Source organism: Elaeis guineensis, chromosome 8, assembly GCF_000442705.2.
Source record: "Elaeis guineensis isolate ETL-2024a chromosome 8, EG11, whole genome shotgun sequence".
NCBI lineage: Eukaryota > Viridiplantae > Streptophyta > Magnoliopsida > Arecales > Arecaceae > Elaeis > Elaeis guineensis.
In genome coordinates, this window is record NC_026000.2 from 10,846,669 (window position 1) to 10,870,205 (window position 23,537).

The 23,537-nt window shown below is 38.1% G+C and overlaps 3 protein-coding genes across 5 annotated transcripts; 1 reads left to right on the forward strand and 2 right to left on the reverse strand.

The window, feature by feature from the left end:
- The first annotated feature begins 2,060 nt into the window (after positions 1-2,060).
- On the forward strand, positions 2,061-3,449 carry LOC105050302 (uncharacterized). Of its 2 annotated transcripts, none has more exons than XR_012143419.1 (3): positions 2,061-2,446; positions 2,547-2,964; positions 3,079-3,449. XR_012143419.1 is itself a non-coding variant. In XM_010930263.3 (3 exons), the coding sequence occupies exons 1-3, from the start codon at positions 2,188-2,190 to the stop codon at positions 3,181-3,183; spliced, it is 540 nt and encodes a 179-aa protein (XP_010928565.1). In that variant the 5' UTR covers positions 2,063-2,187; the 3' UTR covers positions 3,184-3,449. The 2 variants fall into 2 exon arrangements, 1 of the variants encoding a protein (XP_010928565.1); XM_010930263.3 differs by having other exon boundaries at positions 2,063-2,446; positions 2,547-2,722.
- A 321-nt stretch (positions 3,450-3,770) lies between these two features.
- Positions 3,771-11,117, reverse strand: LOC105050301 (protein PLASTID REDOX INSENSITIVE 2, chloroplastic). Its single transcript, XM_010930262.4, has 3 exons — positions 10,795-11,117; positions 10,575-10,673; positions 3,771-4,100 (listed from the first exon to the last, which is right to left on the reverse strand). The coding sequence occupies exons 1-3, from the start codon at positions 11,059-11,061 to the stop codon at positions 3,906-3,908; spliced, it is 561 nt and encodes a 186-aa protein (XP_010928564.1). The 5' UTR covers positions 11,062-11,117; the 3' UTR covers positions 3,771-3,905.
- An 8,761-nt stretch (positions 11,118-19,878) lies between these two features.
- Positions 19,879-23,075, reverse strand: LOC105050300 (cyclin-D2-1). Of its 2 annotated transcripts, none has more exons than XM_010930261.4 (6): positions 22,644-23,075; positions 22,431-22,517; positions 21,599-21,694; positions 21,307-21,508; positions 21,066-21,196; positions 19,879-20,908 (listed from the first exon to the last, which is right to left on the reverse strand). In XM_010930261.4, exons 1-6 carry the CDS (start codon positions 22,893-22,895, stop codon positions 20,726-20,728), a joined length of 951 nt encoding a protein of 316 aa, XP_010928563.1. In that variant the 5' UTR covers positions 22,896-23,075; the 3' UTR covers positions 19,879-20,725. The 2 variants fall into 2 exon arrangements, with proteins under 2 accessions (XP_010928563.1, XP_010928562.1); XM_010930260.4 differs by having other exon boundaries at positions 21,599-21,697.
- Positions 23,076-23,537: the final 462 nt, after the last annotated feature.

Here is a 23,537-nt window from a genome sequence, read left to right on the forward strand (position 1 = left end):
ATACAATTGATGAAAAGAATGGGATTCCAAGGCCAGCCACTCGTTTGTAATTAAAGCAACCCCATCATAAAATATTAAACATATCTTGATCTCTCGAGATAGCTATACAATATTAAGTTTGATGGTAGAGTTAGGTATCTAGGCCATCATCCCTCTTGGCTTCATGTTAGAACAAAGAACAAGCACGGGATTGGACTATGACACTAGGACCGCCAACACTTCACATGGCCTCATAAATGGCATTTAATGGGCATATATGGAAGTAACTAACGGGAGGAATTCTGACAAAAAAAAAGTTCTGGAGTTGGAGAACTCCAAAACAAGATATCATTTGGTTGGATACATCAGTCCAAAAACCTGACCTTACTGAAGAGGGTTTACCTTCAAACATGGTAACCTGTCGAGTGACCAGTCCCTGTGATGGTACATCATTGGCCAGATAAAGAAAACGTATTCAGAGCAGCTGTGAAGGTATAGAACCTACATGGATATGGATCGACCCAAGTGTACGGGCCATCGTCCGATGAAAGTTAGGTGGTGGTTGTTGATCTTGCACTGGTCCTGTGATCGTCAATGTTTGAGAACTTTTCAAGAAAATTTGCAGGTGGAAGTGTTAAACAAACACTGTTGACGGTCCCGTTCCACTTGTTTAAATTTTAGTGGTGATTCTTGTAATCTAATCTTCTTAAAAACAAACAAGAAAGCATGTTAGTGGCATTACCTTTTAGATTATTGTTATAATTAGAATAATAGGTAATTACAAAAATGCAGATTCCCATGATAGTTTAATCACGGCAAGTTCAAGACCTCAAGTGGTGCACTAAGAGAAAAAATAATATTACTTTGGGTCATAAGATATTATTCCAAATTGCATGCCGGAATACCTTCAACCCATTAATGGACACGGACAGGGGATGGTTGTCCAAAAACTTTCCCACAGAAAGCATCAACATCGGAGAGATAGATGGTTTTAACTCGACGCTTTTATTGGAATGGGGTTCGTCGAAGTTTCTTACAAACATGAATTTTCCATATTAGGCTAAGATGTGATGTTTAGCGATGAACTCTCCAAACAAATACCGTGCTGCCACAGCATATGCCAGAATTCCCTTTGAAGAGTGCTATGATTGGTTTAGATTTATAATCTTCTATAATATATATATATATATATATATCACGGTGACTCTACATTGAATGCTCACCAAACAAATTACGTACTCCACCAAACGTTATAACATACGGGCGGAAAGGAATCCCAATTGATCAAGCGTGATCAACACCATAATATGATGCAGTTTTTTGAGAGTGAAATAGCTGATGTAACTGACGTGTGTGGCTTACATTATAAGCTACCATTATTGGTTCGTCATTTTTCTAAATTTGAAATAGCAGGATTTAAGGCTATTTCTTGGGATGGCACGTCATCGCTTCCTTTGGATGCCATGATGTGTGTACTAGCTGATAAGCCTTGCAGAAAGAGTTGGGTCCTGTTCACCCAAACTCCGATATACTAAAATACCTTAAACAGTATCGAGGATCTCGGAATCACCGATTCAAATCAGACCACCGGTTATCACGCACCAACGTCATCCACGTGACCTAGAAGGTACATTGTAATTCGTGCGCCTGACTCTTGAGGCTATGCTTTGCCGACCCTTTGAACCCTGTCTACTGTTTGATAACGATGAGCAAAGAAACAGAAGACGCAGAAACAGTGCCAGCTCGATTTGCTCGATTCCCGGAGCCCAAACTCAAAAGAACGCTCTCCCACCAGAGAGCCAGTGGGGTCACCACCGCAGAAGAAGATGAGCCTTTTCCTCCCATTCCATTCCATCCCATCCCATCCCATCACGCGGTATGGCAAAAAAACCAACGAGGTTTCATCCATCCATCCATCCATCCATCCATCATCTCTATCGTCCTGGTGGAGTAGGACCCACACGCCCTTTACCAGAAGAGCCTCACGCTTACCGTTTGCACCACTCCGTCCACTAACGTCCGACCACGTGGCCGTTCACACGAGGCTCTATTATAATTAATACTGTGCACGCCTGCAAATGAGCACATAAGTGGTTGAAGGCTTCCTCCCTCCTTCCTTACCCCCCTTCTTCCATTCTTCATTGCGTCTGCACCAACGCGACCACCACCATCTCTCACACACACACACAGAGAGAGAGAGAGAGAGAGATGGGGAATTGTCAGGCGACAGAGGCGGCAACGGTGGTGATCCAGCATCCGGGAGGGAGGGTGGAGAGGCTGTATTGGCCAACGAGTGCGGAGGAAGTCATGCGAAGCAACCCCGGTCACCACGTGGCCCTCGTCACCCTCTGCCTCTCCAAGGAGCAGCGCGAGGACGGGGGCAGCGTGCGGGTAACTCGCGTGAGGCTCCTCAAGCCCAAGGACATGCTCCTGTTCGGCCAAGTCTATCGCCTCATCACCTCACAAGGTTCTACCACATCCCATCCTCCAACTCCCTTCTAAGTCCATAGCTTTTGATACGTCGAGTGATTCAAGTTTGGTGTGCTTTTATGATTGTCCTTGATCAGAGGTAACGAAGGCTATTCGAGCAAGGAAATATGAGAAGATGAAGAAGACACAGTCCGAGTTGATCAAGAAACAGGAGGAGGAGGAGCAGAGGCAGAAGCAGCTGCAGAGTAGAACAGATGGCCATAAGGAAGTTTTTGATGAGGGAAGACAGCTTGATTCAGAGTGTATAAATCAGGTAAATCCGATTCTGGTTCATGTTGTCGTACGTAAAGGCAAAGCAACCCTCAAAGGTTCAGGTGAAGAAAACAAATAACTATATTTCCACCGTCAACCCATCAGGAGTAAGATACCTTTAAGGATCTGTTTCCATCTAACATAGACCCTTCTAACTAGAATCAAAAAGCCTATGAGAAATGAAGGGAAGGTCAAAGAAGAGAGATTTGATCCAACAAGGTAAGCCTTTGTGGGATCAACAAGGTAAGCCTTTGTGTGTGAGTGAATGAAATGCATCAGTAGAACTATGGAAAAATTCTAGAGTTAATGGTGCTGAGGTTCTGTTCTGAAAACTCTGCATCGCTTTGAATGTCTCAGGGGGCAAAGCTGGAGAGAGAGCGACAGCAGAGCAGCACACAGCCGGCCGGGAGGGCCAGACAGTGGCGTCCTTCATTGAAGAGCATATCTGAAGTTGGAAGCTGATAAAATGTTTAAGCTTCTTATGTTGTTGTTATAATGAAAAGACCAGAATGGATAGACTTTCCGATAGGTAGCCAGTCATGAGATGGTTAGTTCCTGTGGTTGGCGTGCCAGAAGATTCTCCAAGTGCCTCAAAATGAAGAAATTCACATTGGAAGTCATACTACAGGAAAAAGTTACAGCAAAAGGGAAGTCTCTGTAAAGACTTGAATAACGTTTCGTGATGTAATCACTAGAGTATTGGAAATGAAGTTGGGTTTCCCCTCGTACTCCTATGGAAATCATGATACGCAACAATATTATGATACCGTACATACTCTTTTCATCCCTATTAAAAAGCAGACTCGAATTAGTTTTTTTTTTTTTTTTTTTGATGAATTCGGAGGTTGTAAAAGCTGCCGCCTACTAGTTTATATGTATTGTGAAATGTTGCAATTGGGCAATTAAACGGGTAATTTGTAGTCGCAGCACATAGGCAAAGAAAGAACAGTCTTGGCAATGACAAAATAGGTCCCTTTTTTTTTTCTTTTTCTTTTTCTTTGTGTGTGTGTGTGTGCGTGCGTGTGTGTGAAAGAGAGAACAGTTACAGATTTTGAAAACATGTGATTAACTTCTCCTGAGAGATTTACGGTCAGAGGTCAATCAATATCGTAACAATAATTTGGTAAAGTTCACAAGAGAACGGCAAGTTTTTAAGGAAATCATCTAGAATCTACCTCAAATTCTCATTTGGAATGTTGGGAGGTCCAGATGTCCCAGTCCTGGTCTACATAGTTTTGCGCCCACAGCAGAGCTGCCCTTGCTGCCACTGGAGCCCCTGGGAGTTTCTTCTCCTTGAGTGCGAGCAGCATATCCGTGAAAGGCTCCACCAGGAGCGTCCCTGGACCTCCATATTCCTTGTGCAAGAAGTCATTGAATATCTAGAAACCGTGAGCAAAATCAAGCTTGTTAGATTTTGATGGTTTTGTATAAAAGTAATCTAGATCTCGACAGAAGATCCCAACATGAAGAAAATCAAAGACGTTATGAGCTATCATCAAATTAGACAATATGAATGAATCATTAAAATTCTATTCCAGAGAACTTCAACTCCCTTTCAGAGTAACTTCGTTATTCTTAAACAATCTCCCAATAATCCCATTTAGAATAATTTCGTCAGGATTTATGATATTGTTTGAAGAATAATGCATGTCACAATCTAATGATAAATACAACAGATGCTCTAATTCTAGATGCCCAATGAGGCATTTCATAAAGGTCACATCACTTACCACAGTACAACTAAAACCAACAATACAATTCTCAAACATTGCAAATTGCCATGGAGGTGAGAATCTCATGCAATAAATACATAACCCATTTATTATTATATCTCTGATGGAACAAGGTTTTGACTGGGCAACCATGATATTGCTCAAGCTTTGCTAACCTCAAGCTCAACAATGCTTACGCAATGAATTTTTTCTGGTGGCTTATGAAGTGCACTGACAACATATGCTGGGAAGAAACAATCAAATTCTTCGGATATCAACTAAAATTTCTAGATGCATTTTAATCAAAGAATGAACATGTGATTCCTAATATGTTTTTGGATTAAAAAGAAGTCCATTTCAACAAGTCAAAGAATTGGAGAGCTGCGTGTGGTGTATCACATACTCTTGCCATGTGGCAGTTGAGAGAAGCATGTTACTGATGATAGCACAAAACAACGGGGCATGGCAAGGTTCACCTAATTCAAGTCACAATTTCAAATTGCCAAACATCACATGTTACCCAACCAGATGCCTACTTCTTTGGTATCAAATACCATTGGCCTCAGAAGTGCACTAACTGAACATTTATGACAAAACAATCAAAACATCTGCAATGAATATCAACAAACTGGTACTCAGAATTCTCAGAAATTAATCATCTCCACAAACTGCAACTAGGCAACTAGGTCACGCTGCTTTTTTTCCCTTTTTTTTTTGAGAGAGAGAGAGAGACAGAGGAGGAAGTCCCACCCATATTATAATCTCCCAAGTCAAAAATCTTGGGGATGCACCACCCAAAACTTGAACTTGGAACTTTGGTTTTTAAGCAAAGGGGTGTATCTATAAGGACCAATTCACATGTTACACAACACAATGTATAAACCATTTTTATGGGAGCTCTCTGAACTGAATGGTATATGGCTTTAGTTTGCATTATTTTATTCCGACATCATGTAACTGCCTCTTCTTTTTTTTTCGGTTAGAAGGGTGCTGGGGGGATGCATCATGTAACTGACCTCATGGAAATTGAACTCCTGATCTGTCAGCCAGAAGAAGAGTCCTTATTTCAGAAGGAAGCAGAGAAGTAGAATGAAAATCAGCTGAATAATGTAGTTAAGCCAATCTATCAACATGTAACTGCCTTGTTGATCATACCAACATACTGCAAAACGTTGCATTGAGGATTTATGGATCATTGTGGACATATGAATCTACCTTTTTTCTACATCCAACATATGAAACAAATACCATTAGAAATGGCTTTATAATCAGGTGGTCATACTGTGGCGACACAACCACATAGCTTGGCCCTCAGTCATGAGCATATGGAGTAAACTGCAGTGTATAATTGCTTTAGTGGTCCAGACCATGGATCACAATCCAGACTGGTAACCATAAAAGATAATCAAAGAAAGCAAAAGGAACAGGAAGCCCATAAAAACAAATGGGTATGGTACAAGGGGTAAAAGAAAGAGGTCCACATATCATCTGATGAACAATATAAGCAACATGATTTTGAAAAATTAAAATGTATTGACATATATCTCATCTCTGGAAATCTAAGAGTCTCACGGACTAGTTGGTTTTTGTTTCTCTTAGAAAGTTACTTGACACCAGTGCCAATGTTCTAGTGAATTTTCTGAGCCTTTTTCATATTTGTAAAATCTTAAATAATGTGAATGATCTAATAGTACTTTCAGAATAAAAAAGGTTTCACATGCTACATTCAGCATATAACTTGATTCTTTTCAGTAGAAATTAATCTCCAATTGGAAAATAATTACTGTTTGGGATTTTATTATTTTTTATCATAGAACTAGCACTTTGCTCGTATTTCCAAGCAATTATATGTTTCACAGGTCTATTTCTAATGCATAGTTCCGTAATATCAGGATATCACACAGTGTCTAGTGCTTTAATATTCGAGGAACAAAACATTTTTATAGCTGGCAGGCATTTCTGGCCGCTGCTCACACTCATCAAAATAGGGCTGAAATTGGATCGGATCTCACTATATCAATATCCATATTTGTTTTGTTTGATGAATATAGATATGGATATTAATCAGATATAAAACTTCATGTCCATATTTATTTTAAATGAATATGGGTACAAATCGAATACCGGAAGTATAGATATAAACACGGCTATAAGTCGGATGATTAAATTTAATGACCACAGAATCAAAGATATTACTAAATAGATAGTAAATTAAATTAATAGCATGTTAATGTGATTATATATTTTCTTTAAAACTTCCTAAGTGATATGTTAAATTAAATAAGGTTACAAATAGAATTGGATATTTAGATACGGACCGAATAATTGTCTATCCATATTCATATCCATTTTTCTTTAACAGATATGAATACATATATGGATATTAGTCAAATGCTCAAATTTCTATCCATATCCAAATAAATTCGGATATAAAAATGGATCTGGACAGATATTATCCGGTCCACTTTCACCCCTACATCAAAATCTTTCAAGTTGTCATATTTGTAAAAAAAAGAAGCTGAAGCCAAGATAATAAAAGTATTCCAGATGCAAGAGTGGGAAGTTTTGCACATAATTCAAAACTTATAAAGGTGAATTGATACATGCTTCACTGATAAGGAAAAACATTTAAGTACACATAGAAATTATGGGCCCTCAAGTTTACGCAGTCTCTTACTTTTGCTGCAAAGGTGCATATTGATTCATTTCACAAGACATTGAAAAGAATCACAAAAAATCCTAGGAAGTAAAAAACGAGTAGCCCATGCTTCTACTCTGCAGAATCTTTTACTATATGTAAAGTTGAGCGCGTAGGGAGAAGATGCAAATTAACCAGCATATTTTTCGGCATCTACTAACCAAAATGAGTAGAGGGCGGGCCTTGGCACAACAGTAAGGCATCTTTAAAATGTCAACAAATAATTTGCATTCTTCTGAAGGCTTCACTTAACTTATCATACCAAACTCTGAAACTGAAACCCACACTCCTCGTTGCAATAGACTAGTATCAAGACCACCCTTCCAATTTTACCTCCTTGCTGGTCTCCTCATTATCTTCCCCCTTCTAGATTTCTTAACAAACATCAGATTTTCCTTGTTCTTACTCTTAGTTTTAATTGGCGATGGGCACAAGAGTGAATCGCACGTAAGAGCAGGAAATAAAACCCTCAAAAGATTTAGAGGGATAATAGTATAGGTAGGTGCTGCTTTACATATTATGAAGCACATAATATAATAAATATTACCAGTAGGTTATTATACCACACAATGTGAGGATTCAGAAAATGCTTAAGAAATCAATTATGTTTGTTTAACTCAGAGTTGTCGCATTCTTTATATGTTTTATATGACTATGCCCCTAGCTTCTTCTCCTCAAAATCAAACTCGCAACCAATGTCTTTTTTTTTGAGCTTGCTTAACTAAGATTTGGTGCATCTTTACATATTTTATATGACTATGCCCATATACTCTTCCCCTTGAATCAAACTAGCTATCAATGTCTATTTCTTAGTTCTTTGAGCCAAAGCCTAACATATTATATAAATTGTCATTTGCTGCCAGAACAGCTAAAGCTAACCTACTAGACAAAATTTAAAAGAGATTTTTGGGAACATGTGATCTGGCCTTCCATCCTTGCAATGAGAAATATAATCCAAATAATGAATTAAGAAACTAAATATGAATAATGCAACCTAGGAAAGAAGTATTGATGACAATCTTTCTGCAGAACTTGTGCACAAGCTAGTCTTCCACATATCCAACGTGATGAGCTGCTGTACCAGGATGAAGAATCAGTTGTAAAGACCCTAAGGAGGTGCCAGAGATCAAAGATACTGTTGACATCAAAGATTCAGGTATCATGGCTCCAGTCAAAACTTACAATGCTTTGTCAAACAAGACGGAGTTGGCAGCAATGCTCATAACCTAATGTGAAGGATGAGGTTTTAGAATGGGTTAGTGAGTTTGAAGAATAGAAGGTCTATAAGGAAAGACAGAAATAGACACTTAGATCCAAGGGCTGAATCCCATTCTAGAGGGATAATACGACAATGAGATCGTGGCAGATTGTAGCTTGTGGTGAAAGATAAAGAATAATTTTGGGTTTATATTCATACATGGGGAAAAGGGAAATGGTGCAGTTATCATATTCTCGTGGAGGTAGGGAACAGCAAGAGCTATTTATCGTCAAAAAAACCAATTCGTAAGTAAACCATCAAAGGAAATATCTGACTCAGCATCTCTGAACACAAGCTAATCCAATGAAAAAGATATTGACGACTATCAGAAAATGAGAAGGGAACAAGGACTATGATTTTGAGAACATGGGATGGGCTGATTTTGCATAGGTCTATGCATTAGTTCTTCATTTAGCAATCTTTCATGCAGGAGTTCTCCACTTAAGAACTTTAGTTTCCTACTCTCTATAGGAGTTTGAGTGATGATAGGATTCCTGATGAGGAAGCTTGGGCTTCTCTGACTATGGGAAGGTTCCTTTAAGGCCTTCTCATGTCTTTTAATGTTTCCACTTCTATTAAGAATATAATGGTATCAGGAATGCTATTTTTAGGAGGCTTAGGACTTTTCTGATTATGGGAAGCACCTTTTAACTAGAAATATTATTAGGAGAGCGTCTCAGAGTCAATTTGGTGTCTTTCGAAATGAGGCAGTACGAAAATCTAAATTTTGATTCCATTGTAAGTTGTTAGAGTTTCTTTTCTTCCTTCATTTTTGAAGAATCTCTAGGTTAGGAGCATTAGAAAAACCTGAGATACCATTTCTTTATCATAGTCTCAGGTTAGAAATTGAAACTTAGAAGGCAGCTATAATCTACTTAAATCTAAGGCAAGATTATTTTCTCAACATCATATACATATATATATTTCTAAACTAATCAGCTGCTTAGATTCACAAATCAATTAAACATGGACTACGGCAAGAATCAACTACTGTGTGGTCAGAAGTTTAAGGTATTAGCTGGAACTAAACTTCAACATGTTGAACCTCTTTTTAGAGGGAAACCCACGTCTATTTTTTGATCAACCACTCATTATTATGGACCAAATCATCAAAGCTGTGGTTGTCCCTTATCATAACAAGTATTCGTTCATCCCTCGGCAAACAAATCCATTACTCATAATCCTTAATATGCATTTAATTAGCATCTCTTTGAAATATTGGATCTTGCATATCTTGCACTCACGCTAATGAGTATGATTATTTATTAAACGAAGAGTCCTATTTTGCAATTATAGAGGAAACAAATGGAGAAAAATGAAGCCTAGCAACTTTCATGACCTCATAAAAATTTAATGTAAAGTCAATCATTGAGCTACAAAATTTGATAGGGATTTCAGGAGCCAACTTGTTGTTTCCTGACACATGATGATTCTTTCATAAGATGCCACAAAATCCATAACTCTTGGGTATTTCGGAATTTGAATTCCTTTACCTTACAGTCAGCAGTGAAGATCAAGTTTCCTAACATATTTATTGAAACCAATCAGCAATGGCAGATATTTTACAAGAGAAGATGGCTGATGCTAGAAGGCATATCCTGCATATCAGTGCACATTTTAGTAATTTGGAGGTATTAACCAAGGTGAAGGTGCATTATAATGAGTAATGAACAAGGCCTAACAAAAGAAGGGGACTAACAAACGCTTAGCTGCTACTGATAGTGCATGCTAGTTGATGCATAACAACACTATCCCCATGGAAAATTGTCTCATTTTATCGAGTTAGAGTAGGTTTTTTTTTTTTTTTTTTTTTTTTTTTTAGTTTTTGCCATTGACTCAGAATCCCTGACAATATTATTTTAACAACCAATTTCAACAAGTGCAAGTTAACTAAGTGATACTCCATGCTGTTATACTTGAAAAACTGCAACACAAGTTCCATTCTTATCGTAAGGTTACTTGTCAGAAACATCTACAAATCAATATTTTATCTTGTTGAAGGAAAAACAAAAAGAAGATGAAGAGGCAAAAACAATGAGCACCTCACAGCCTATCAATTCCACAAAAGAACAGGTGAAAAAGACTAGATTTTATAACCAAGATCATCTTTTGAAAACAAGCTGGATAGTTCACTAAAAAAACCAAACAAAGAGTCATAAATCTTAGCAGGAATATCATCACTGACCTCAGCGCAGACCTTCACGACCGCATCGATGTCATCGCCAAAAGTCTCCTTGTTCTTCAAAAGTTTCTTCCGAATCTCGCGTTCGAACTTCTGCGTCTCCTGGAAAATTCAAGGAAATGAAACAAGTACCAAAACCCAAATCCAGACAGGAATCCACCGAAAATGGAAGAAAACGAGAATGAGAGCGAATAGGGAGGAACCAGAAAGTAGAATAACTTACGGCAATGGCGAATTCGGGGATCGGATCGGGATACACGTACTGTGGCTGCTGCCATGCCGCTCTCGGGGGATCGATGAAGGTCTCGAGGGAGACAGATTTCGAAGGAGACAAAGGCGTGAAGGGAGCCGAGGAACGGATCAAACGCGAGCGAACGAGAGGAGTAATGGAGGGAAATAGCTGAGGTTTTCGTCTTCTCGAGGGTTTCAGCGAGCAGGCCAGAGAAGACGGGGGAGGGGCACTGATGGAGCGCGAACAGAGGAGGCTCATCTGGGCGTGCTATCGGTGTACTACCGCGGTACTCCCTATGGTTTCCACTTTCCACGTGGGTTCACAAGCGTCACCCTTCTTATTTGGAGCTTCTTGTTTTGGGCTTTTTGTTTGCCGGGCTGTTTGTTTGCCGGGCTTTTTGTTTTGGGCTTTAAATTTAAGGACATCTTTGATTGTCTTCCTTACTTTGATTTTTTTTTCCCTCATTTAAGGACACTTTTAACCTCAGAAACCTGAAAAAAAAGAAAAAGAATGCAGGAAATCATCCTTTAAAGAGGAAAGCAGAATTCTTATTTTGCAGGATTGCATGATCTTGAAGCTCCCTTGCTTCATCAAAATTCTTCCTTCTAATTGCTAATTTTCTTATATCTTTTGGGTTTTTGAAGAATTTGTCCATGAACAAAATAATGGAGCATCCAAACAGGTTACTGGTAAAAATTTTCAACAGGCTATCCTCTTCTCATGGTTGGGTTTTACATCACTTTTAGTATTAGGTTAAAAAAAAAAAGAAAAAGATTATATTGTTGGTGGTGTTCTAGGCTTCTAGCATCTTAGATGGAGTTAAGAACCAATCCTTTTAGCCCCTCTTATCATAAAAAGAATAAGAACCAATCCAAACCATGTTGGATTCAAATCCATATTCTCGTGTCTTTGCACAATTTGGCTTCTGCCAGAAATGGTAAGGTGGTTAAAGAGACTTGCTCATTAAAAGTTTGACCACCAAAAGCATATACGATGTCGTATAACTTCATTATATATGGCTCATGCATATTCTTGCTAAGCCATTCATATATGTCAATGCCCAATCCAATTTAAAACTGGATTCATCCGTGATAGGTTGGAAGTATGGCCCAAGCCCACGCACAAATACTTTTCTTACATTCGTCATTTGACAGGCTTGGGAAACCACAGACTTGTGCCGGCATTTTGGTGGTAGTTAAGGAATATATTAGTTATGGTTCTCCCAACTGAACAGAGGACAAGATGTTTTCAAAGGGCCATTAATTGCAGCTATCATTGAGTAGCTGTGGACACCAAAGCCATTGCAAGCCAATTTATCACTCCCATTGTCCTTCCTACTTTCTGTCAGCATTTTGTGCTGGTTGCCATTGTTTTCATAGGCATTCATTGCAGAATCTTAATAGCCTCACAGCCACATGCCATCTCATGTGCTGTTGCTGGGTGACATAACCTGTCGTCACCACTATTTCACTAGATACTGTTCTTAGTATGCCTTTCTACAACTCTTGGCACATCAAATACAATACAGCAGTAGTACCTCAACATGCAATATTTGTAACAAGAAATACAAGGATGAAAATTTGGATTAAATAGACTGCTCTCTGCTCAAACTTTTCTGTCTTCTTATCAGAATGTTCGATATTCTATATAAAGGGATTGGCTCTGTTGGTCGGTAGATTTTTTACATGCAAGTTTGTAGTTTTCTCAGTGTTTGGTCTCTAGCTGCAACGATCCTTCTATAACAAGCAGTTGATGAACCATGTCCACCCTGTTGTTCTAGACCCACATATTTTTGGGTAAATCAGAAGCCTCATGAATTTTCTCAAGTATGTCAGTGGTTTTATAATGTCATGGTGATATTCCTAAAGCAGAAAGCTGCAATCAAAGTCATTAACTTTAATGATCAATAGCTTTTAACATGGCCAAAGAATCATCTTTACGTTCCAAGATTAGAAGATAAATCCATATGACTTTCTTGAAGCATCCAATGCAACGAACTATCGTATTCATGGAATCGTACTTAATCCTACTTTGGACTTGCCTAATGAAAATCCTGATCTAGGCTACTTTACAATGTCTTTTACCAGCATTCGATAAATCCTCGTGACATTGGAATAAAGTCCAGGGAAAAATGCTTTTGTTGTAGAGCCCATTCTTCACCAACCATGAAGTTATAGGTATCAGCTACTACTTTTCCTCCCTGTCCCGCACAGACATCAAAGTGTCTTCAGCATTTGCATACTATCATGGCAGCGAACAAAGGGAAGAAAAGTCGAACAAAAGTAAGAGATCATGGGTTTCACAAGGAGATGGTGGCTCCAAATGATTGAACAGAAGACTTCTATCTCTCTTCTTTTTATTGGAGAAACGAGCATCGGCTATTTAAAGCTCAGATGATTGGGGATCATGAGATCTACCCTGCTCACTTTAACTCCCATAATCTTCTTTCAATGTATCTTGACGCGCTAGTAAAACATAGAGCATATCGACTTTAAGTGTTCACTGTTCATGCAAATGAAGACAATGAATCATTCGCAGCAATTCTGTAATGCAATATTCTATGCACTTAAGTGGTCAGCAATTTAAATTTTGCCGTCTTATAGGATAGTTAATGAATTTAACTGGATATTGAGATTATGAATTGAGGAACTATAATGGTCTGAGTGATAAGTGAAGCCAACCAAAGATAGTAGGATAAGGCTTGCTGGCTATTGTCATGGTTTGATAGGACGTAAGCTAAGAAGAAGCTAGTGTGCTACCAAGTGATTGGGCAACTTCCTGCTCGCTAGCTAAACAGTGCCCCGGAAGCAGACACCAAGTGCCACAGGGTTTGCAAGAGTATACTGCTTCCTATTCACATAAAAGAACACCATCCATCTCCAAATATTCTGTTATCATGTCAACTTTTGACTACATTATTCAGGGTCCTACAGCGACACCATGAGCTAGATACTTTTCAGAACAAAAAGAGGCACGGCCAAAAGCTGAAGCCCCCCTCTGCCCACTCTTGAGTCATCTTTGGCTAAAAATCCTTTGAGAAAGAGAGGTGGTAAAGAGGGGCATTTGTGGCTCCAGCACTCTTTTCCTTTAGGTGTGGGAGATAAAAAGGGTCTTCGGCTCCTGGGCTTGTTCATAGGATTCCTCATAGAGATGGGAGAGAGTATGAGGAAATAGTGGAAGATAAGAAAGCACACTGCCTCTGTACCTGAAGGAAATAAAGAGGAAAAAGGAAAGCAGCTACATTGGATGCCTCTTTTCTTTTACCCACCCTTGGAGACAGTTTGTGTGGGAGAGAGCCTGTGCATTACAGCACATGCACTCCTAGGATTAAGAGAAACTAGCAGAACCTTCAAATTGGAGGTTCTTTATTGTTAGACTTGTCCTCTTTTTGATTGAATCAAAGGACTTATCCACCATCAAGAACGCATTTATATATTCTTTTTCATTTAAAAGACTTCTTTTGCTTAAGGTACATTTTCAATTGGCCAGCTTCAGATACTGACACATAGGTTTGCTTTTGGAACAATCAATATTCTAAAAGATATTGAAGAGAAATCAATTTTTCATTCCCAACATGTTCTATGAATGAAAATGGTAATCTTCAAACCCAGCTTTTTTGTTTTTTTTTTTTTTTGGTGGGGTGGAGCCATGGAGAAGTGGGGTTTGGCACAGATGCTGAGCTAGTTATTTGTAATAATCATTTTATAATAATTATTATTATTTAAAAAAACAAAAAAAACAGATGATGTGAAGTCAAGTAAACAGAAAGCCTTATATATCTATCTAGTATCAATTATGTACGGTCGATTTTGCCGTTGGCTCCTATCCAAGGTAAGTTTGAAATGACAAACAATGTGAAATCATTTGTAACTGCTTCATTGATAACTCTCTCCTTTTTATGCAGTACTGAACTGGTGTCTTGGACTTACCTTTCCACTGAACCATCAACCTATCTCTCTCTCTCTCTCTCTCTAAAACACACACGTACATGCACGCACACACATGCATACCTAACCATTGACTCATGTCAGAAATGTTAACTATTTTTTTAGCAAACAGTGACTTGGTCACCACCACAGAAATAATGTTAACTATTGAAGCAATCTTTAATGGAAGCAACAGGTCCAAGTATTCAAAAGAAAACTACTTTCATATTAGTTTTAAACAGGCCTTGATTCACAGGAAATGAGATAGAGAGAATACAAAATTAGCAATGCTGAATAAATGCACAAAGAGATTTTAGTATGACACCATGTACAAGTATTCAGAAAAAAGAAAGAAAACAAGTACAAGGAATAGACAAGTGATAAGTCTAGGAGTTACTTAAGAAGCAATTGCATAGCAATTTCAAATGGTAATGGCCTTTTCTCAAGTTTGGCTTTAATCTCCATATTCATATACTTAGTATATAGTTTTTTTTTTTTTCCCCCATTCCTTTTGATGGGAAAGAAAGCGTCAAACTACTCGTTTTTTATGAGTACCAGTAAACAAAATTTCATGCAATTTTTTCGGAGCTGAAGCATTAAGTTTCTGGTAAAAATTTAGTACAATTTCACCTGCAATAAACATTCCTGAGCACCTCTTGGTGATTGTAGTTTGCTTTCATGTAGTTTAGATGAGTGAGAATCTAGGAGGGACAAACTTTACGTTAGAACTATTTAAAAAAAAGTATCAAGACAACATCAAAAAGTTAATTTAACCAAAAACAAAATACAGTACCGAGCGATATTAGTTGTATATGATTGGATTTGAGGATGCATAGTTGATGCTTTTGTTAACTTGAATAGATTGAAGTTTAACAATTGTTTTAAGCAGGACACAGTGGTAGTGATATCCTTAAATTCATCCACTATATATGGTTTTAACCAAAATTTCAAGTGGTTTATTTCAATTTGACCTTACACATGTGATTCAAATTAACAGAACGCTAAGGTTGTAAATTTGGTCAAGCAAGAAAATTAAAAGAAAATGACTTAAATTTATTGGATTAAATATGTTAAAATACATTTGATAAATCTAGTAATATTTACTGCATTGTGCATATTTTGAACACTAACATCACAGTATACCGCGAACCATATAACTTGAACACCAATGTCATGAGCAAAACTTACTATTCTTTTGACCTTCTACGGAGTACAGTTGTCAGCCTTGCTAGGACTTTTATGCTTGTTCTTGTTTGAAGGAAAGTTAGCATACTTAGGAATTGAACCGCGGTATGCTAATATCTTTTGGTTTCCCCTTCATGGCTCAGTGACCACTTCATTCTAGTTCACTTTTTGTAGACCCTAATGCATCATTTGAGTTCACACCTTCATTTGATGCATCTCTTGATAACCTTTTCTATATACCTTGCACCTACATCTTTTTATGTAACAATTCATATAGCCTGCATTCTACAATGACCATATATACCACGATCGCATATGATCCATTTCCTATTGCTACTACATAAAGCAGCACCCTAATTAAGCAACAATAAATGTTCTTCTATCTCAGCCTTGCTACTTAAATAACAAGTAGGATGCACCACGTTGGTGATTATGTAACATAGTAAATGCTAATATTGGAGAACTTCTGCTTAAATTACAATCACGTAATTGTGAATGAGTTCTAATAGGAGTTACCTGAACTTGTTGGAGAGAAAGAAATTCTCAGATATTTCTCAACAAGTGCACCTCCATCGTTGTAGTTGACGAGCAAGCTTTGCATGTTTTCTCTTTTTGATTCATCTTCCATAATTTCAAAATGATCATGGAATTCTCAAGGATCCGAAATAAACTTACAAAGCTGTCTGAATGTTTGAGTGGATGAGGAGCCTTTTAAGAGGAATTGATTTTCACTTATTTTTTTCGACGTTTAAGGTAATGATGTAACTACTTTTTTAGACTCTTTGTAACATTCATTGTATATATATCATTTTTTTCAATAAAGGACAGGTGGCTGCTTTCCCAGCCTCCTTCAACCATTAAAAAAAAAAAAAAATTAACAGGAGTTCTACAGTGAAAAAAGTTTTCACTGCACCATGACTGTTCAATTTTATAGAAAAATTATTGGTTAGACTAGGTCCACCAGCTTAGCAGTGGACCGGTCCAATAGCAAATTAACATGTATGGACAAAAGGGAAAACAAGAAAAAGAAGAAAAAATTAAGCAATACGAGTATGTATGTGCATATTGGCGGTTTGCTATTGAACTGATGCACCACTAAGTTGGTGGATCTAATCTAATCAATAATTTTTCAATTCTATAACATCATAGCTTAAAATATATATATATATACACAGTAAAATATCATATTACTTTAGCATATCTAGAAATACTTTAAGAAAAGTCCAATCTTACATGGTTGTGTCATTTAAAAGTAAAAAGTCCAAGCCACAATTGTTAAATCATCTACACTTCACTCTCCATTTCCTTGAATATAAATTCACTAGGCTACTTAATACCACATCCTGAGATGAAGAGACAAGGTAGATGGTGACTTTGGACCCAATCCTTAAGCAAGCTCTAGCATAATCCATTAATGGACCTTGCTTAGCTAACACCAGAGACTTTTCCAAGAACCAAGCTAACATCATTCAATCCTGACAAGTGCCCTAAAAGCATCCACTAAAGGGGCCCCTAAATCTTAATCAATGCCAATACATCACTGCTTAAGTCACACCAACACAGGAGACATCCTCTCTCTAGCCACTTATAAATGATGTCAAAAGAAAAAACAATTAATAAATGATAATTTACATAGGATGCAGTATTAAAAACATTAGTTATATGCCCCAGCTATAGCAGACAATGCAACATGAGAATTGCACCCTGCCATGTAGTGGGTCCTGCCGGCGGTGGCTGAAATTAGTTAACCAGCGCGGGAAAGATCGGATGAGGTGCTGGGTTCCGTACGGGTCTCCGTGAGCTGTATCCGTTGGACGTATTATAGCGGATCTGATGCCTTGTCCGCTCCATAATTTTTTGTGTGTGTGTGTGTGACCGTATATGGTATTATGGGGGTACAAACAAGGAAGAATTTTTTTAAAAAAAAATTGGTGTTCCTGGACGGATGCGGAACCCCGGCTATTTCTTTTCTCGTTTAAATTAGGTGGGGCTAATCCTAACTTCCTATACGATCTTCATCCCATGATCCATCCCTCGAGATCGAATTGGATTGTCGTTTTGTTCGAGTGGCAAAGATGGTATCATCGGAGCAAGTGCTTAGTGATGCCTTAGCTATTTCTTACTTAAAGATGGATACAAAATCTAATCTATATTTTTTAGTAAGAGTAGGTTCAAATTTAGGCTACTATAGCACCACTGCAGGTTAAGTGTCGCTAGTTAGTCAGGGAGAGTACTGTTGTTCCCTCTAGATGTGTGTGATACTTTTTAAAAATAGATAGCTCTATGTTGGTACTCGCTCCATCCCCGATCATGTAATCCATTCATCTATACCTGTCAAGGTTCCTCCACTCTAATTGTCATTCCTGATTAGATGCATCGACAAGTTTATCGCCATAGGATCTCAAGTACACTCCACTATGGTGTACTAAGAAGGAAGCAAGCTAATAATTAACCGAAAAGAAAAAGAAAAAAAAAAGGAGCTACGGCTAGGTGTGCCACACTTGAATGAATAGATGGCTTCATGTAATGCTTCTTGCTCCATCTCCATTCACATGACTCATTATACCAAGGCTAAACACCCTAGTCACAAGCCAACCAACATGTTACCTACCACAAGATCTTAAGCATACTAATTTAAGATGTACTAAGAAGGAAACAAGCTACATGCCACTTAGGCAGTAGACTAGGATGATATTGCTGTACTAGATGTCTATATTTGCACGTATAAGTTTCCAATGAGTGCTCTTGCTTGCCTTTATGCTAACTGATGAATAAATGGCTTTTATGTTGAGCAAAATGATAAATTTAGATAATAATTGTTGATGTTGGTGGCTCTTCTTGCGCAAGCAAGATTTTAAATAATGAATTATCTCATTATAACAGCCTTTTTCGAAACCCTTACTAATAATAATTCTTATCAAAGAAAAAACCTTACTTACAATTATAATGATTATTATAAGGCTCATTATGTCAAATGGTATTTTAAAATTTTCATATCAAAATAATGGCTATAATAACTATGTTATAACAGGAAATAATGGATGATAGAAAAATAAAGGAATTATCCATTATCTTTTTCCAACCGTATTAGAGGAAATTTTTGAGGTAAAAATATAGAAGTTTTTAAAAATATATTTTATGTTAAAGATACAAGTGAAAATAATAGTCATATTTATATCATAATAAAAATAAGAAAAAATAATGATCATTATTTTTTTTATATTATCTTTCTCCACAACCTGATGAGAGACGGCCAAAACCGGTATAATAGCCATATGTAACGGTCATCATGCCGTAATTTAAAACCATGAGTCCCGACCGCATCCTACAGAGTGTACCACCTACCCTTAGTTGAATCCTATCCAACCATTAAAAATGACATACAAGCAAAGTGATATTCGATAAGCTTTCCATCTTAAGCAGCATCGACCCCACCATGCACAGCCAATGGCGAGTCACCTATCAACCAGCTCTTGACAATGACTCGAATGGAGTGGAGCGTCACTACCTTTATTGCTTGCACCTTATTCAATCCCAAAACCTACCAAATGATGTTTCATGTTATTGAAACAAGACAACATATGTCCCAAATCCAAGTGGTAAAGTAACCAAGGTTGGTAACATCTTTCCTTGGTTACATTCCGACACCATTGTTAAAGGATTTTACTCATAACATTATTGCCAATCTACTCCATTATATATTAACCTTGGACTGTCTCAAGGAAGACTTATTTGAAACAAAAAAATGGAAGCATAAGTCAGTTGTGTTACTTCTTGCAGATTTTAGATTGCGCCCCCCCCACCATATCTCATTTCCAAAGTTCCAGATTTGTTATTGCTGATTCCTATGCATCAACAAAAGCAAATAGTTTACCAAAAAAAAAAAAAAAAAACAAGAGCAAATAAAGAAGACAGTTTAATTATCAACTCAGGTATGAAATTATAAGATTTTTACAGACAAATAGATCCATCAGATTGTTTCATTTATGAGTTTCAGATAATACATGACTCTCAAAGACCTCCAAAGGCCCTAATACAAACAGTTTTAGCCCCAGGCAAAAACCTCTCACAGGTATGCTTAAGCAAACACATGCAGGATACTCATAATCACACCACTACAAAGAATGGGGGAAAAAAATCTATCAAACAAAATTCCAAAAGTAAATATTGATGAAGAGAATAAGGAGGACGATGACCGGTTAAAAGAAATCATGGAACATTTTCAACATGGGAGAGTCTTAGCTTCTTCTCTTTTTTTTTTTTTTTTATGCGTGTGTGTGTTGTTGTTATTATTATTACCTCCCCCGCTTGAATGCCTGCTCTTTTCTCATGGCCCTAAAAAGACCCACGCCACCATCCCCATCTTCCTCTTTTTCTTTCAACAATCAATGCTGCCTTTGATTTCAATGAGCTCCACGTCCTCCACAAACGAGCACATCTCTCTTACTTTCCCCCACACAAAAGAATGGCAGACTCCCCACCCTTGGGAATCTGCAACTCTAGTGCCATCATGGCTTATATAAATAGCTCAGCCCCACAAATGAAAGAACTTAAGAAGAAACAACACCACCACCAACAACAAAAAAAACAAAAAAATTCAACATCCACCAAGCCTAAGTCTTGGACGTAACCAATATACGAATCTAAGCACTCTGTTAAACCAATCGACCAAACTCCTCTGAAAAATACTGAGGAATCTGAAAAACCCAATAAGAAAAGTCGTCCACTAGCTATAATATTGTTAGGGTCCCCCCTCTCTTATCCCTTTCTCTAATTTTTACTTCTTATGAGCCCTCCTTGTCATCACCCACTCACAGGCAATTGTTGTTTAGCTTCCTCCTTTTATTGGGTGGGGAAGAAGGTGAAGAGGAGACTCCCGAGTCCACGCTATGTGGGGTCGTTACTCTGAGCTGCGACAGGATCATTGGAGGCTTTCTCTGCTTGTGATCGATAGCAACTTGTAGCATTAGTTGGTAGCAATTAGCTATCGCCTCCTATAACAACAACAAAAATAAAAACATAGCGCTTACTAAACGAGGCTGATGTCTTAACTTTCCCACAAAAAAAAAAAAAAAAAAAAAAAAGACAAGACCAGTGTCTTCTCTTGGGTTCTCCATAATGGATTATAAATGAACAAAATTTCCTCCTCACCTCAGTCAGTCCAATGCACCATGACACTGCAACTCCAGGACTAACAAAAGCCAAATCCTGTGTCTCACCAGCAGCATAAATTATGGCAGATGCGGCTATCGATGATGGGCAGTGATTCAGGAAGTCAATATCTGTGACACCATATATTTTAGCTCTATGTGGAGTAATCTTTTTTCAGAAAAAAAATATATCAATAATATTTATTAAGTAATAACTATGATTATATAAATTTAAATACTACCATGAATCATTGCTAAAATAATGTGAGTAGCACGTGAAACCAGATATCTTGCATGCGTTCCCATGGGATCAACCTTGTAAGCAAAGAAATCAATAAATGTGAAAGGTGTCACAGATCGAAGCCTCCAATTTAATGCAGTGAGGACAAGAAGCTCCATTCGGCATATTGTTCGAGGCTCGAAGATGAACCTTGGACCCTCAACCTATGGTCAACATAACTTATGACTTCATTAATATATCTTGAGATTAGGAAAGAGTGCATCTTGTTGCAGGTAGGAAATGGTAGAAAGTACCTGAAGGTCTAAAAGGGCTGGAACCAGAGTTTCCTCCATCTTTGCAGCTAGGGAGAGACAAGCCACTGATAAGAGTTGCAAAGCCCATCCATTTGACTGCTGGAAAGATAGAACCATCAAGAAATAACTCATAAATCTCTAATATCATTGATAAAATAAACTTATTGAAAAATTAGATTATTGACAAGATTGTCACAAGTGCAATGCAACAGGAACTCCAAAGTCACATCCACTATGGGTTGGGCTGCTTTCAACTGGCCACTACTTGACAAGTTGCTAGGTTGCATCATGTCTTGACCAACAGAAAAGTACCACATCCCACAATCCAATAAAGTAAGAAGTACCTACCATAAGCCTTCTTGCCATCAAACCTTGCTGATGCTGGAAGCATGTCACATGCATGCAACTGCCCGCATTCATGAACAGTGTATGTATATATATATATATATATATATATATACAAGAACAAAACAAAAGGTGGCCTTAAAATTTATTCCAAATAGTTTAAAAGAAAAAAAATGGAGTCTAAAATTTGTTGACATATAAACCAGCATCATTGATATTTATGATCTTCTGCAAGATAAGAGATCAAAAATTAAAATGGTTGATGGATCTCCACGGAAGCCGTTAATTAGGTGTTTTTTGTACAAATACTTAAAATGTAAGGGTTGTAAAACAAATAAATAGGGAACTATTTATCTATGAAAGAAAACGATTCTAGGGTTTTTATTTAAAGCAAAAGTAATAAACTATGATAACCAACAAAAGAACACCATCTATCCGATTGTGTTCAGATGGAGAAGAATGGATAATGGTAACAGCATCAGCTTACAGGTAATTGGTGAGAGGAGAGGAAACGATCCATGTAGTTAACGGCAAGATACGCCGTTAGTGGATGGAAACGATAGTATTCGTGCACCTGAAATAGTAATCAGAAATTAAACAAAAAAAAAAATCAACGATACACCCTAAAAAATGCCTCAAGATGCTCAAGATAGCAATTCGGGGCAGTAAATTTCTATCATGCGCCGGAGGTGGAGAGGACCTTAAGAATCCAGGCGATGGACTCCTGGCGGGCGAAGGGGTCGAGCGAGCGGGACCGGAACCGGTCCTGGTAGTCGAACCGGGGCGAGTAGTCGGACTCCCCTTCTATGAAGCCGGCGATGGACTCGTCCGAGTCCTCCGCGAACTCGGGCTCGGTGGAGTAACCCGGCAAGTCCTCGGCGAGCGCTCCGGCGTCCTCGCCACATAGGAGATCGCAGAACGAGCCCGAGTCATCCGAGAGGGGTATCGGCATGGTCTCGGATCCGACGCGCCTTCATTTCCTTTCCATCACCGCCGAGCACCAGAACCCGGTCGCTAGTCTCTCAGAGATATAGAGAGAGAGAGGATTGAGATGGAGACGAGATGGTGCGAAGGATATGGTTGGGGGTGGGGTGGAAGGGTTTGAGGAGGAGGGTGGGAGTGAGAGGTCGCAATAGCTTTCAAGGAGGACGTTTATAATAACAAACAATGGAAAGAAGAAGAGGGAGAAAATTGGCTTTGTCTTTCTTTTTGTCTTTTGGTTAACCTTTTATATTATTCTTTGATTTCTATTTCCGCATTAGTTTAGTTGGTTTCTTATTTATTTTCCTCCGTGATTTGCTGCATTTTTTTTATAATAATGTAATTTGCTGTATTTGGAAAAGCACGTATGTATGTTTTTGTTATGCTGGAGGTAAGTACTTTTTTTTTGGTACATCTCTTAAATATGTAGTGCTGGTGGACGTACCAAATCGTTGTAGTACCTCTAATCATAGTTTCATAGTCATCTACTCACGTATAAATATCCGGACTTAGTTGATCCATGCACCAAAGAGCTATAAAAATAGGCTTCACGCACATAAAACTAAATTCGATTAAAAGCAGAATGAGGGTTGGGCACGATTGGTTAGATCAA